General features: G+C 41.3%; 2 protein-coding genes across 6 annotated transcripts in view; one reads left to right on the top strand and one right to left on the bottom strand.

The window, feature by feature from the left end:
- Positions 1-3637, top strand: part of kif26ba (kinesin family member 26Ba) — a 64590-nt gene extending 60953 nt beyond the window's left edge. For 2 of the 3 annotated variants that reach the window (XM_040201284.2, XM_078085086.1), the window contains one exon: positions 393-3637. In XM_040201284.2, coding sequence (XP_040057218.2) covers positions 393-541 — 149 coding nt within the window. In that variant the 3' untranslated portion in view covers positions 542-3637. The remainder of the gene's footprint in view (positions 1-392) is intronic. The other variant, XM_078085087.1, reaches the window with a different exon arrangement.
- A 3621-nt stretch (positions 3638-7258) lies between these two features.
- The window catches only part of smyd3 (SET and MYND domain containing 3), a 48270-nt gene continuing 39221 nt past the window's right edge, over positions 7259-16307 (bottom strand). For 2 of the 3 annotated variants that reach the window (XM_040164890.2, XM_040164897.2), the window contains exons 7-12: positions 15421-15523; positions 14736-14846; positions 13061-13148; positions 12756-12930; positions 7914-8022; positions 7259-7649 (exon numbers count right to left, since the gene is read on the bottom strand). In XM_040164890.2, coding sequence (XP_040020824.2) covers positions 7539-7649; positions 7914-8022; positions 12756-12930; positions 13061-13148; positions 14736-14846; positions 15421-15523 — 697 coding nt within the window. In that variant the 3' untranslated portion in view covers positions 7259-7538. The remainder of the gene's footprint in view (positions 7650-7913; positions 8023-12755; positions 12931-13060; positions 13149-14735; positions 14847-15420; positions 15524-16307) is intronic. The other variant, XM_078085090.1, reaches the window with a different exon arrangement.

Here is a 16307-nt window from a genome sequence, read left to right as displayed (position 1 = left end):
GCATTTGCCGAGTGTGTAAGCTAAAATACAAAAAGGTAGAAGATCCAATCTATAGCCGTTTGTCTGTTCTGGGCTACTGGAGAAACACAGTGGCCGGTTCTATATGTAGATATAAGTGGGATATTTTACGCTAATAAGAAAGGAAAGACAACATGCTTTTCAATAATATATTCCATTTCTGGAAATAAATCCCCCTATTGCTACACACTGGATATTTGTTTGGATACAGAATGGCCCAAACCTGCATACAATCAATGAATCACAAGTTTTGGGGCTTTTCAATCAAATTTGCTGGCAACAACATAAAGATTATACAATGGGTTGTGTGCTCATAAACCAATTTAATAGTTATAGATAAGTTTGTCATCTTTTGCCTGTCGGTCTCTTTTCAGTTGAGCTACAACAGGCCTACGAAGTGGACTCACTGGAATATTTGGAGGCTTTGGAGACAGTGACGGAAAAACTGGAGAACCGAGTCAACTTCTGCAAAGCTCACCTCATGATGATCACCTGCTTCGACGTGTCCTCAAGGCACCGGTAGACAGATGGCCAGCTGGAGGCCAGCAGAGGCAGAACCTCAGCTGGACTCAGTTAGATGACGACCTTTGGACCATTATGCCCACAGATTAAATCAAAAACCAACCAAATATCTCCTAAAAAAATACATCCCATCAGATGTTGTGGATAATTGCAAGGGGTGATACAGGGATGACTGGCCACTCGATCCTGCATGTCTCCTCCAGATGTTAGTAGGTAGAAGGACAGGCGGACGCAGGGATGGAGGGATGAAAAAGAGGATGGATATACATGAATCAGGCCAGAAGACAGATGAGACCCTGTTGTATTTCTTGGGGATTGAAGACAACCTCAGACAGCGATATTGAGCAGCATCTAATGGACGGGCCACTTAAAATCAGATGAATGTCGCCGCTCGGAGATGCAGACTGACGGTGTGAGTCTGAGAAGAAACACCAACAACATCAATAATAGCCGGGTTTCCAGAGACTAACAAAAATGAACCCGCTCACACAGCTCTAAGACGGAGTCATTTCGGAATGTCGAGAAGAAAGGAGCGGAAAGTCGAACAAAGACTGCCCATTTTCGCTCAAAAAAAGAGAAAGAAGAGGTGCAGGAGAGGAGAGAAACAATTTGGCATCTCCCACCATTTTAGAAAAGCACTTTTAAGCGTTAAATACAGAGTGCCGACAACAGAACGGCCTGGTATTGTTGTGCAGTTATTAAAAGAAACTGACCAAGAGAAAGACAGGACGACAAAGGAAAAATGATTTAGACAAGTGCCTTGTAAACATTTCAACAATACCAAGACCAATTCTCTTTCTCTTTACAATGCAGTTAGTTTGGTGCTAGCGTAGAAAAAAAACATAGAAGATCAGTGTCCTTGGGAAACCTTTGAATTTATAGCCATTTTTGACTGTGATGTTTTATTGTGGGTCAATGTTTCACTATATCATAGACAAAGTAATACTGTATGTTGAGACTCGATTTAAACTAAATTAAAAAAGTTAATGGATCAAGTCCTCTGAAAAACAGCAAAAGTGTTGCAAGGACCAAATATCCAATTTTAAAAAAACGTACATGATTTTTCAAGAAAACAAGAGTAACGGGTGTTTAAACAAAGGCAAAAACGCCCTTTTTTTGTGGTGATGTTTTTGACTCAAACCACAGAGCACCTGAATCTGAGCATCTGAACTGTGATGCTCAGCGTCTCACACACACACACACACACACACACACACACACACACACACACACACACACAGCATGTTTCTCCTGATACAGATGTGATGGCTTTTCCATGGTTCACACAGAAGTGGAAATGAAAATGTGTTGACCTGACTGTCAGACCGACTGACAGACAGACTGTTATTTGTATCCGTGTTGTTCTGCTTTGTTCTAAAAAAAAAAGAAAAAAAAGACTGATTTGTCAACGTGTGTGTTTTATATTACGGTATCCTTTTTTTATTTGAGTCCAATGGGACCATGTGGAGACTATGTACGATAGCAAGAGAATGCAAGTGGTTAAAGAGATGTTTGAGGGGAAATTCTGAGCAACACACAACACACAGTCACGAGATGAGCCCATTGATTGACAGTGTTAAATGCCCTTTTTAAAGGCCTGCGTTATTGGAAACATGTAGTGAATTTAGACTCAAAATGCACACGATAAAGGAAGAATTGAAAAAGATATATAAAGTAAAGAAAGAAAGAAATGGATAATGGCCAAATTAAGAGGCATAGGTCTCTGCCTGGTTCCATTTTGTTTTGGAAGATTTGTTAATATTACTATATGGTGCTTGAGATGTTTATGATCTAAATGTTTGTACAAATATAAATATATGAAAGAGCCTGTTTCCTTCTAAAACACAGAATACCCCCTTTGAATGCTTCTTCTACATCACTATCATCACATCTGTTGCCCCCCCCCCGAATGTCTTCTTCCCATTAAGCAGAACTCATTATGGGAGTTTGATGTTTGAGAGGTAAAAAGAGACTTTCATGATGTGGTGGGATCTGTCAAAAGCATCAAAGTGATACTAGTAGAGCAAACTTTTTTGACCTTTTCCACTTCCACATTTACTTTTAATGTTTGGATCTCGACATGGCCGTGTACGGAGGCACGAGTCTTTCATTTCATGTGGCGTAGACTCGCAGTAAGACCAACAAACTATTCTAGTGGGAAATTAGCCTCAAAACTGAGATGCTTTTGACACACTGGACTTAAGAGGAGTTTCCACGGCAGCCCTGCAACACGCTCACTGTTTTTTTTTTAATCTCTGTTCATCGTGCCAGTCACGAATGAAGGTTTATTTATTCAAGCAGAGGAGAGCAGTATTTGTTCTTATTTATTTACAACTTATGATCTGAAAAAGTTACTATGCATTCAAGGAAAGAAGGAAAAAGCTGTAGATACTTTGCTGAGCCCATGTCATATATAAATACATATACTGTGCACATATCATATATACACTCATTTTTATTTTATATATGTTGTTCCTTTGGTCTGCTCCTGTTCCTTTTGGATTTGGGTTTCCTGAAACATTCTACTTAACTTTTCCGGGTAGCAATGTGGCTTCGGACTAGTACAGGTGAAGAAGAAAACAGTGTTGTTTTAAGTGACATGTCCAATGATTCTACAGTACTAACTATAGCCTAGTGTCATTAGCAGTGGATGTTTTGGGAACCCCGACCTGCGCTTTCTATAGTGCTGTGAGTGATAATTTGTCCATGACGTGTCGCTGCCAAATCTACTGTGGTAGCGCTTTATAATTCTATTACATTTTATTGTGACAAACACACAGGATTTTGATGCCCTTATTGTTTGTAGCTAACGTCAAAGTCCATGTAATGACAAAGGGGCCTTTTTCATCCGAGGCAGCCATATTAAATTGACAGGTGCTTTAAATTAAATTATTCACAAAAATGGCAAGTTGCAGGGCAACAGAACAGTCTAATGAACAAGTTTACGTGGCGTTAAGTGTTTTACTGGAATTATGACGTGTTATCTGGACATCTGACCACATACCATCTTTAGATTCGTAAGCAGTTTTGTGTGTTAAAGTATCAAACCACATTTCCAGAAACTGATTTTATCTGCAGCAGGAGACAATTTGAATTCTTGTAAATTTTGAGACAGCATGAAAATCTCTACACCACTGATTAAAACCCGTCTGTGTTTCAGTGTAAAGTGCCAAGGAGTCACTTCCTATGAAATGAAGAGACATGCTCGCTCTCATTTCCATACCTCAAAACTGAGGTCGAAACGTCCTCTGGTGATGATCCGTTCCTGTAAAACGTGGTGTGACACATTGAATTAATGGAAGAGCAAGATGGAGGGATGTAAATAAAGAAATGTATGGAAAGAGTTTAAAATCTTTGAGTTTTCATTCTCAGTCTTGGTTAAGACGACTTAACAGTAAAAGCCACAAGGTCGGTCCCAAACCAATGAAATGCCCACATTCTGCATTATGACCAACACATCAAAACAGACAGATAAATAGCTGGTAGGGAGCTAACAGGCAATGCTGTATCGCACCTGTTAAACAAAGAATACTAGAAAATCAATGGATCATTATTTATTTAAGGTTTTTGGAATTTGTGATCTAGTTATTTATTCCAGAGCACGTACACTGGCAACTATAATCCTGTGATGCAGGCTGTGTGTGTGTGTGTGTGTGTGTGTGTGTGAGAGAGAGAGACAGGGTGTGTGTGTGAGAGAGAGAAAGACAGGGTGTGTGTGTGTGTGTGTGAGAGAGAGAGAGACAGGGTGTGTGTGTGTGTGTGTGTGTGAGAGAGAGAAAGACAGGGTGTGTGTGTGTGTGTGTGTGTGTGTGTGTGTGTGTGTGTGTGTGTGTGTGTGTGTGTGTGTACCTTCTCTAGCCTGTAGGCAGCTTCCCAGGTGACATGTTGCCCTGTTGAGCCGGCTTTGATCAACGGCGCACAGCAGGGAACAGGAAGGAGGTGAAGGAAGGAACAGGCGAGACCAGGAGAGAATAGAAAAGAAGAAAGGTGGCTACAGGAAATGTAGGATAAAATGGGGTCGTGACAAAGATTTGGTGTACAGGATCACATTTTAGAAGAGTGCAGAGGGGAGAAATGGGGCAGAAGAGCTGACATGGAGCAGGAGAAATAGGACGGGTTAGACAGACGGACAGTGCTTCCTCTAATTAACATTCTAAACATTACAATTACATTACAAATGTAGATAATTTTAGATAAATATTATTACAAACACACCTGTCCAATGGTAGGAGTTAAAAGTTTAATTTCCTGCCTAAAATAGTGAGGCAAATTTTCATGCTGGATGTTGCTACAGTTGCAGAGGTTGGTGTCTACATAACTAATAATTGTTAACTTAAGTGATATATAAAAGTGAATATTCTTGGTAGAATACAAAAGCAGTGTGGTTCACGTGACAAATCTATTTGAGGGATTTAACTAGTCTTTTTTTAAAACGTTAACTCCAGCTTACTTGATAGTAAGTTTTCAATAATTACACCTTAACAACAAAGTACGGATAGAATAAAAACCAGACTTGATGATGAAGCCTTGATGAAAAGTAAAAAGAAATTAAAAAATAAAACCAAAATCATTAGAACTCATGTTGGAGGTAACGGCTAAGTGCCACATTCTTTAGTCTGGTCTTGAATTTCAGACTTTGATACAGACAGAAAGTGGAGCCTAACGGCCATCCAGGGTTTTGGCCTCACAAGCAGGAAGTGTCAGAAAAGTTACCCAACTATTGCATGAGAAATGTCTCATCCTGTAGTTGTTGAGAAATTCACCTCAAAACCGCAACTGTCAATCACATTATTGCGCTGGATGGAAAGTTTGGTGATCAACAACGTGAGAAGGAGTCGTTGTCTGTAAGGTAGAAAGTGGTGGACTGAAGAGACATGACGCTATCATGGTAAAGATCAGTAAACCATGGAAACTAGCTAATCTCAGTCCAACAAGGACTCATCGGGAAATTTGTATCGTTTCCAGGAAGATGCAATAGAAGCAGTTACCCTTCATCTCAATGGTCCTCTGTTTTTAAGAGCCTGCTCTGATATCGAAGAAGCCCAATCTAAGATGAAAGACCGGTGGAGAGGTGGTGAGGACGTGGTGAAGATGTGGGGTTTATGCGCAGCGTTTTAGATTCATTCCAATATGAGGATGCTCATGAAGATATGGTAATATCCATGAAGATCTGATCACAGAGCGCTTTAAAACAGGAAAATAATGGGATAAGGGGATCAAATCTGCCGTGTGTGCCTGTTAATATAATCTGAAAGGATGAAGCATCTCTTTGAAACGGTTGGTAAGGGAGAAGGGACGATTTCATCAATAAAATGTAACAATTTGACATTCCATTAGAATTAGAAATATTTTGCTGTCATCCAATAAAATTCTTTATGAGACCTGAGAATCAATTTGAGAGTGAAGGCAGGTTCTAATGTTGCGACTTGAACTTGTGGTGATTGTAGTTTTCCATTCTGATTTAGACTGTGGAAATAGACTAGAAGGGACAGAATTGTAGAGAAGATGGAGGAGGAGTGGGAGAAAAAAAATAAGAGACGATATCAGGGAGAGTAGAGAGTGCAAAGGTGAAGTGGTGCAGGAGGAGACACGGTGAGACGGAAGGTCTACAAAATGAAAATGAAAATTGAAAATGGGGGAGAGCAAATGGCAGGAGGGTGCGTGAATGAAGACGGGTTAAAACCACTAGGTGTCCTCTTTGTGATTGGCTGCGGCTGCCTGCAGAGACGTGCAGCCGTAGAGAGAGAGATGACGACGAATAGTGAATTTAATTTGAAAGGCTTTGGGGAGTGAGAGAGACAGAGAAAGGTGGGAGACAGACAGCGAGTGGCAGAGAGGGAGAGACACACGGAGGGTCATGGTTAAGCAACGGTAAAGCTAATTTAATAGCTGTTAAGCCGTGCGAGAGGAGAAAGGGAGACGGTGTCAGACGGAAAGCAGCAGAGCCAGCGATGTGAGTGATGGAGGAAGGAGGAGCGGTATTGTGCAGCAGGACTTTCTCGCTCAGACCATTCAGTCCCCCACATTCATTACAACTCCATTCAACCTTCACCTTCATTTCCCTTCGACATCCAATTAACGGAAGCCTTTTCCCTTCTCTTCCACACACATCAGCGCGGGCAAATTAAAAGAACTGTATTGTTCTGCAAGTAACATGTTACTGTCGTAAGTCTTTTTGTAATTCTGTGATTGTCGAGATCTAAAAAAAGATCAATACAATATTGTTTTATGGTGAATATCTGTAGTTTCCTGCTGACTTACTCAGGACGGATGAAGGGTTTGGGGTTTGTTGGCCGTTCTCATGCTTCGGAGAACCAAAACCTTTTTATAAACATAAATACCAAACAAGTTTCTAGTCCCATAAGCGACAGAAACACACACACAGGGTTTCCATCTTAGCGGAAACGCTGTCATCAGTTTGCAAATGATAGACTTTTGGGATTAACATGGGAAGTGTGAGAGAGAGAGAGAGAGAGAGAGAGAGAGAGAGAGAGAGAGAGACACGATCACCACGTTCCATCAGAGAAACACAAGGCTTAACTATTAACACAAAAACAGGGATTAACATGGGAAGTGTGCAATGAATATATATAGAAGAAAGATGGACGTTTGGAAAACCCGTCTAAAACAACACGCACCCACAGTGCACGTACGCACAAAGAGACACACGCACACATCTAGATGGTAAATTTGAGGATTAAATGCAGGACACGGAAAATGTTTTTATACATCTTTATGTGCAGAGGAATGAATCAGTGGTTGGTAGCTCATTATGGGATGCTAAGCCTGACTAACTGCCTGCACGCCCATCAGCCTCACAGTTCAAAGCACCGCTGTACAGCATCACACATCTGCTTTAATTCTGACTTTTCGTTATTCTGGGTAGAAAGAACCTTAAAAAATTTCACTCAGTTTGGACAAGATTTCTGATAAACAACATCATATAACAGAAACGTCCAGTCCTATTTTTTCTTTGTTTTAGCCTTTGCGGCTGCGTCTCAGCGACTGTTGAACTGAACCATCTCAGCGCGACATTCCTCCATCTTCATCAGTAGCCGGGCGGTCATGGGGTGATCGTCCCCGTGGGTGAGCTTTATGATCCGATAGGCCTGGGAACGCAGAATTAAAGGATGTCAAGGAGCTTCTTCGCTGTCATGTGGCTCAGACAATGTGCGATAGTAATGAGCTGCAGTGGAACGTTAAGACGTGATGCTACTCTGAGAAACCTAATAGATGCTAAAAAGGAAACTTTGTGAACTAAAGTTACATTAAAATGACGACATAAGCTTGTCTGACTAAAACAATAAGAACCAAATTGTACAAACGAACAAAATGATTTTACGCAGTTTGTGTCGGTATTTCGTCCCTCGCACCTGTTTGAATGTGTCCAAAGCGTCCTCAATACGTTCCAGGTAATGTTGCAGCTTTGCGACTCTCACCAGCTGGACCCCGTGGACGGGATGAGGATCCGGGTAGTATTGGCTTTAGTGAGGAGAGAGAAAGGGACGATAGTGACAATATCTATTAGTTACATTTTATTTTCTTAACTCTATTCCTAGGAGGGGACGTCCGTTATCTTTCTTCAACATGCTGTACACTTTTAACAAGAATATGTTTTCTACAGCTCATTCAAGAGCTGTATACCTGTAAAACCAAACTGAATAATTAATGCTTGACTATTGTGGTACATTAAATCAGATTTTAGTGTCTGTCCTGTATTATCTGTTACTTGGCTTATCCAGGCACGGGTCAGAAGACTTCACTAGACACCCAGAAGGACACGATTAAAAAAACATGTAGGCTGGATGGACAAACTCAGCAGAAGCCCTCAGGTATCCTCACAAGAGCACGACCAGGAGAGATATATATGGTTATGCCACTGAAGGAAAGTGTAGAACGTCAAAGAAACACAGACTGTATATGTATATTTTCATACCACGTATTTTGTATGACCGGCGCTGCTTCCGTATGTATTCACCTCGAAGTGCCTTTATGTCCCTGAAAGGTCACGGTCATGTGAGAGGAATCGGTACAGAAAGAGCAAAAGTTGCTTTTGGGATTTGTATCCATGGGGACGGACACCGTTCTGAAACCCTGATCAAAGACTTTGAGACAGAGACACTCCCACAACCATCACACACACACACACACACACACACACACACACACACACACACGTACGCAAACGGACACGGGTTGATGCACACTGATGTTTGATGACCTTTGTTACGTGCAGTGCACCCCCCATTTAAATGTACAAGCGCACTTGTTTTTCAGACAGAGCCGGGGCGTCTCAGTCCCACAAAGATAAATACATAGCTGGGACTTTTCGGAAGCAGCTTTGTTGTTGGTAAACACTGCAGTTCTCAAAACACTAATTTACGAGACTTATTTGTCATTTATCCTCTCTTCTTCTGCCTTAATCTCTCTTTCCTTTACCTATTTCACGTCCCCTCTGCTCCCTCTCGTTTATATCTGTGCTCCGCTCGCTGCAGGGATTAAACTTGGTGTCACGGCTCGGCCGTTGCTCCATTTGTTCCTCTCTCCCCCCCATTCTACCTCTGCCGCCTGTCGCTTTCCGCTCTCTCTCACTGTTCTCTTGATTGCACAAACCAAATGTTTGTTTTTTCAAATCTTACATAACCGCCGTAAGGTGGTATTTAAATGCTCGCTGACAAAGCACATTGAAACAAATGAGCCTTTCTGGCTCATTCTCTTTCTGTGGCATTCACTCTCACGCGCATAAACAAACAGACCCGTAAGTGAACACAGACATACGAGTGGCCTCACGCATGCGGGGGCATTAATGTACGTTCACTAACATTAGATCATCAATTGGAATCAGTTTCACTGTTAAACCTGCTGAATTTCCCAGATTTCACTCTTCTTCGGAGTATACGCAACGGGGCTCAGTACGCTTTCCGTTAATTCAAAATTGAAATACAAATAGCGCTGCTTTAATTATTAAAAGAGCATTCTACTAAATTATTTCTTTAACCACTTAAAACAGCAACTGTCTGAGGTTTTTAAAAAGAAAAACATTTTTTCTGGAGCAGGTAAATCAAAGTTAATGTCCTCGCAGAAGCCACAGCCAGAATCATTTGAATCTTTACAGCTTCTTTGATCATTTTCTAGAGTTTTCTAATTGCCCGTTTGTTCATACTTTCAAGCCCAACTTAACTACTAACTAACCGGCCAATTACATAGATGCTCCCCGTTTCTGTGGTTACAATTGAATCATTAAAAAGGGAAGTTCAGACACTAAAGCAACAGCATTAGTCCTCCATGAATAACAGCACAATGTTAATTCAATTACAAAGCAGACGATTCGAGCTGCCACGACGTGCAAACACACACATCAGCACCAAACTCCAATTATATCTCCTCTTTCAATATAAACCCACACAGCGGTTAAATTAATTTCATTAACTTTGTGTCTCCTGAATTCTCCCCTCCTCCCCTCCCCCCAGGGGAGTAAATTAAAGGGGAAGTACGCGGTCTTGCCGCATGCTGCTAGTTAGAAAGCCACGGCTCTCGGCTATGAGTAAGAGAAAGGGCAAGAAGGAGAAATTAATAGTTGTAGAAAAGTGCAGCATTTCCATGCGAATATAGTGGAACTAATGAGGCTCTTGTTGGGAACAAAATATCCCCGGCCTGCTGTTAGTGAGAGGCCAACTTTTATCGTACTAAGTAACAAACTGAAGGAGAACAGGGAGGAGGAATTAGCTGGGAGTATTCTCCATTGTGTTTTGTTTGACGCCTCATTCTGTTTTGCGCGTCCCGCATTTCCACAGTTTAGCAAACGAAGCACCGCTGTGCACCTGTTGCTGAAACAAAGAACATTTGCATAAGCTTTACATCACTGTTTCACTGCAGTCCAAGTCCAAATTGTAGTTATTTGGTAGAAATATTATATATTTTTCTCATTTTCTTTTGTTAATCATCTTTAAAATTTAAAAATTTAAATTTAAATTTAAATCAATTTTAAAATCCAAACATAAGCAGGTAACACCTGGGGGGCATTCGGCTCCCAGACCTGACCGGTTTATGCTTTTAAAAGCAGTTAAGGAGATTGACTTCAGGCAACAATTTGCCCAAAATAGGAATGCTTAAAAGATTTTACACCACCAACTGCTCCATGAGCTCCGTCAGCAAGGCCGTACATCACCATCCTGCAAGAACACCTTCTCCTTCTACACCTTCTCTGCAAAACTGCTGAATACATGCATATCTGAAATACTTCCTTGTTTATTCTAAAAGGGACTTACAAAAAAGGAAAATGAATAGAAACTGAATGAGTTTCAGGTCTAAGAAGTTAAGAAACATATGATTGGACTCACAGAAATAAGAAAGGAAAACACACTAAACAACAAAAGGCTTCAAGAAAGACAATTTAAATTATCTATTTTGAAGCTCAACTTTACGCATGTAAGAGGCCCAAGAACATGCTTATTGATGTGCAGACATGAACACAAGCATTCACATGCATGAGTCAATCGGTAAAATATGTGCAGCATGAAGACATCCAACAAGCTGCCATGTACGGCCTGCAGCGAGGAGGTGTGCATCATTCGCACAGAGGAAAAACTCTCTCTATACATCACCAGCTGAATACAGAAACGGAAAAAAGACCTGCAGAGACATTGAAAGAAGAAAGGAATACCGAATGAGCGGAAGGACAGAAGAGAGATGGAGAACTCCTGCAGCTATCCTTCTTCTGTGCCATCCAAAGAGCCCAGAGGAAGATGGGAGATGAATATGGAAGCTTTTTACTCCCACTCCTTCTCTCTAACGATTTTCTCTCCTTCTCTTCCATTGGTGTCTCCACTGCTCGCCACACTAATACTTAACTGCATTCCTCTGGTCGTCTTTCCCTCTCCCTTGTGATTCCTTTTCACCCCTCTCCCATTTGTCATTCATCAGCTGCTCACGTCTCCTCTCTCACCTCCCATTCACGACGACATGTCACCACTCATCCCGTTCACCTCATCACCATCTCCCTCTTTGTGCAGCACCGTGTGTGGTTATTTATTGATTGAGTGTATATGGTTTCTCTGCTGCAGGTTTCCTGTGTGCGTGTGGATGTGCGTGTTTGCGAGGGGGGGGAGAGGGGGAAGAGAGGGAGAGGGCGGGAGAAGAGCATAGCCCTGCCACTTCAGCTCTGCCCTTCACACGGGATCAATTACTCTTTAATAAACGTCGGCAGAAATAATCTGTAGCGTTTGAGAGGGATGAAAGGACAAACAAACTGCGGACGCGAGTTCAAGTCTGGAGGAACCTCCTCCAGAAGATAATTAACAATGTTAATTATCATCTTAACAATGAGATGTAGAGCAAACTAAATTTTTGGATTTATTTTGGATTAGATTAATCTGCTTTCAGTAAATTCCCCTTTTATTAGGACAAGAGATTTAGGGTATTTCTTATGTCTGATAATTATTATTAATTAAATAAGTGCTCTTGTGGTCTCCCCATCCTCTTCTCACGATTTCTCAAGTCTTCTTTTTCTTTGTACTTTTTTATTTGCTGCACAAATTCTCCTTTTTATTTATACATACAAATTTCAAGACATTGACTTAAGAATAAGTCAATTATAAAATTGTGTATTCCAAATACCTCACTCGATTCTCGTTTCATTGTTTCCAGGATATACAAGATGATTCCATAACAATGTTAAACACATTACTCTGATGCCTGTCTGCCACAAAACCCGATGATTGTGTATTTCTAAAGAGTTAGTGACAACCAAAGATCCACATCTAGCCCACTGCCTAAAACACAAGCAAAGGATGCATTTATCTTAACAGATATTCTACCCTTGCAATGCATTTGTTTGAGAATCTGAGTCTGAGGCTGAGTGGTAAAAACAACTGTGCCTGGTCTAAAATAGCATAAAATGCTGTGCGTAAGCCTCGTGGTGACTATGAAGGCAGTTGAGTTGCAGCCCAAATCTGTGAAGCAATAACTTTGAAGTGTTCTACATTGGTAAAAACACTAATAGGTGGGTATGAGTGAGCCCCAACTAAGGGAGTTGCCCTTCAGATGCACTCAAGATGAGTCACATTACTGTTCATACTGGATTAAGGAAGGAAAATAGACTCAATCCATGAAGTGGATATCCAGCTTTAAAGGCAGAACAAGTATTTCCCTCCCTTAAATCACAGAACAATAAAGCCATCTATTGGTAAAACACACACACATACACACCGACTCACCTGTATACTGGAAGTGTTTTCTCTCCGTATCCCACAGCCTCCTCCCAGTGGCCCAAGTGAATGCAAGCATCTGCAGCCATGTCAGTCATTCTCAGTTTATACACATTCTCATCGGACACGTCACAACCGACAGTGGATAAGAGATGACTGCAGCCCTCCAGTAACGCTTGCCAATCTGGGGGTGATTTGAGGAGAAGCAACAACTCTACTGAAAAAAACTAATGTATTAATAGAAATAACGGGTACAGATGGTGGATTAAGACAATTGTCCATTGGCTGCAGTGGATCTTGAAGGTAAAGGATACCCGACTCTGCTTTCAGTCCTTCCAGTCTGGGCAGAGCCTCCTTCAGCGGGTCCCATGTGGATTTGTGCCCCGACAACATGAGTCCGTCCTGCGAAAGAGGACAGACAGAACCTGAAGTTTTTTTTACATATTACTGTTTAAATAAACACACTCATGAACATACTTGACTTACATGCAGGATCTCCCTCTCTCACACACACACACACACACACACACACACACACACACACACACACACACACACAGTGTTTATTACAATCAACACCCGAGTCGTAAAGTTAGCAGCAATTCTGTAACCAATTTATAGAGAATTGATGCCTAGTTATGGCTTAAGTGTTCTTGATTTCAAGAAAAAAGTAATAGACATAATCAGGTAGACAAATTGTAAAAGCGATGCACAAAGATCGACCCCAGCTTGTGTCAGCGTTGATTTGTCGAGGAGAAAAGTTGATTGAAAAAGAGAAACTATGGCTTCATCTGGAGTCTGGTTCTATTTTAAATCTAAATGAATACTTAAACCCAAATTGGTACTTTAAGATGTTTACATGCCTGAAGAAAGGAACTTTAAAGGAATGAAATATTTTTTTATTCATGTCCCTTTTGCTTCATGGAAAAAACAACACACAATTTCCTGTGTTTGATGTCAACAGCCATTTGTGGCCATGACTACTTTAGGTCCCAACCATCATCATCAAGATTAAAGAGAAAGACGACAAACAACAGAAAGTGTTCTTGCGTGTTGCTTGCAGAACAAAAGGTGGATTGAATAAATTGAATGAATCGACAGAGTGCTCTCTCTTACCTTATCTCAAACGCACGCACACACACACACACACACACACACACACACACACACCTTACTGAGTGCTGCTGTGTTGTGGTAAAGTGTCATGTATGGAAAACAAAAGCTAGAGTCAGAAGTGACGGCAGTAAAAAAAACAGAAGGTGAGAGAAATGAAAACGTATGGAGCGAGACAGTGAGATACTGAAAAAGAGAGATTGAGTAAATTAAGATGGACGGAAAAGAAAACCACCTCTGAAAGACCAGATTATGTCTCTCATTTTTCAGAAGGTGGTCAAAGAGAGAGAGAGAGAGAGAGAGAGAGAGATGAAGTGTGAAGAGGTGAAGCGTGAACAGAGAGACAGAGGAAGAGGAGATAAGAGGGGAGAGGAGGAGTGAAAAGAGGAGAGGACAGGGAAGGTTACACTGAAACACGTCATGCACAGATACACAGCCAACAGCGGCTGTATGTTTGTGTGTGTGTGTGTGTGTGTGTGTGTGTGTGTGTGTGTGTGTGTGGTTTATCAGTCTTGTGGGGACAGGAATGTGATTACACAGTTTCAGTGTGAGGAACCACCTTTTTTTTGGTGTCCACGTAACATAAACCATTACATTTTGGGTCGGAGTCTGAAACCCACAAAACACGCAGGGTTTTTGTTTTTGTGTCTGTGTATTGGAACAGGAGAGAATGAATGTGTGAGTTTCATCGAAACATTTCATGCAACAACCGTTTTTACGATGTAAAATGATTCAAGCAGGGAGTGTACCATCATGTTCACGTCAATTCACGGATTGCCATAGTTTGCGTTTTGAAAATGAATGACAATTATGTAAAAATGTGAAACCCTGTAAAGTCAGCAATAAATGAAATGATGTAATTTGTGTTCATGTTACTTTGTCTTGAGAGTCACAATGCTGGCAGCGGCATGTGAAATGGTATTGGTCCTCCAGCTGTCTCCGACGCTCCTCTGTGGACGACAACGTCTCAATGTAACTTATAGTCAGCTGAAAAGAGAGAAACAGAGTTCAGTTTGCTATTTTGCTGGACCGTAGATCATAGTTAAACGCAGTTCAGTGCAGAAGGACAAATCATTCCAAATCTAAATTGGGCAGATTGCTTTAGGAGCAAATAGAGATATTGATGGAGTAAAGTGTGCATGAATATATCTTCCAGATGGCCTGGACGCATCTCATTACATGATCAGGAGGGTTGGTGAAGAATGGAAAGCACAGACGTGTCCTTCGGACTGTGTCAAAGTGATATTTCATTGGCTCCAATTTTAAGGATTACTCTAGTAACATCATTTTATTGTTCTCCTATCATTTTGTATTATAACTTCTACACCCGAATTTACATTTAAAATATGGTTCAGTTCCAGATAATGTATCATTGAAACAGCCTCAGGCATCGTCTCCTCCATCAATAACAGCAGCAAGTAAAACCATTCAAAACAATATTACTCACAAAGAACATGAACATAAAAGCAGAGGCGAGGTCACAGTCGAGGAAATCCTGTTCACATTCCATGTTTGTTAATGTTGTAATAGTGAAGCGTGAGTTTTTATTTTCATGCAGTACCTCCTCTTCAGGGTTGATATCCCGAACAGCCCTGAGCTGCAGTTTCGTTCCCACAAACACCATCACACAGTTTGGCCAACAGTCATGGTTCAGCAGAGATAAACTGGGAGGGAGCGGACAAGATGATGAGGCCCATGGGATGGAAAAAGAGAGAGAGAGAGAGAGAGAGAGGGAGAATTGCATCTGAGATGAAATCCTTAACTTGCGAACCCTTTCCGGCAAACAAAAGAACAAAGAGAGTTCATGGTAAAGGTTGAGAAAGACAACTACATCCTCGTCCTGCTGAGCCGCTAACTGCCATGTGTCCAGCTGTTTAGTGGCATCTCAAATCATCGAGACCAACGTTAAATGAAATGGTCATTTGTTCCAACACATTCTGATACGTCACGTCGATATTAAGTGATCCCGGTAATCATAGAGAGAACAGGCCCGATGAGATATCTGAAGTCAAGTGCATTACTATCAGTGTTCCTCACACACACGGAAAGGTGAAATATCTGCATCCATCCTTATGCAGATGAACTATTGTTCAATACTGTGATCAGCTGTTAGTCCGTTCATGTTTGAAGTATGTGTTTGTAATGTTGTTATGTTTTGGGGGAAATAAAACAGGTGAGCGTGGTGCATGGAGTAGTGACGGTGCGCCGGGAACCGCAGGGTTGGCGGTTTGAAACCCGGCTGCTCCATGTGTACTTGAGCAAGACACCCAACCTCTAACCCCTAACGCACTGCTCCCACTGTGTGGGATGTGTTAAAAATGTAAACCATGGGTTAAAGATCTAATGTAATGTGTCATGTAATGCGACGCAATGTAAGTCGTTTGGATAAAAGCATCAGCTTAAATGACATGCAAAGTAAATAAACTTCTCTTGCCTCAACCACATAAG

The sequence above is a fragment of the Gasterosteus aculeatus genome, chromosome 12 (genome assembly GCF_964276395.1).
Source record: "Gasterosteus aculeatus chromosome 12, fGasAcu3.hap1.1, whole genome shotgun sequence".
Lineage (NCBI taxonomy): Eukaryota > Metazoa > Chordata > Actinopteri > Perciformes > Gasterosteidae > Gasterosteus > Gasterosteus aculeatus.
The sequence above is the reverse complement of the archived record's forward strand: the minus strand, read 5'-3'. Positions and strand labels throughout refer to the sequence as shown.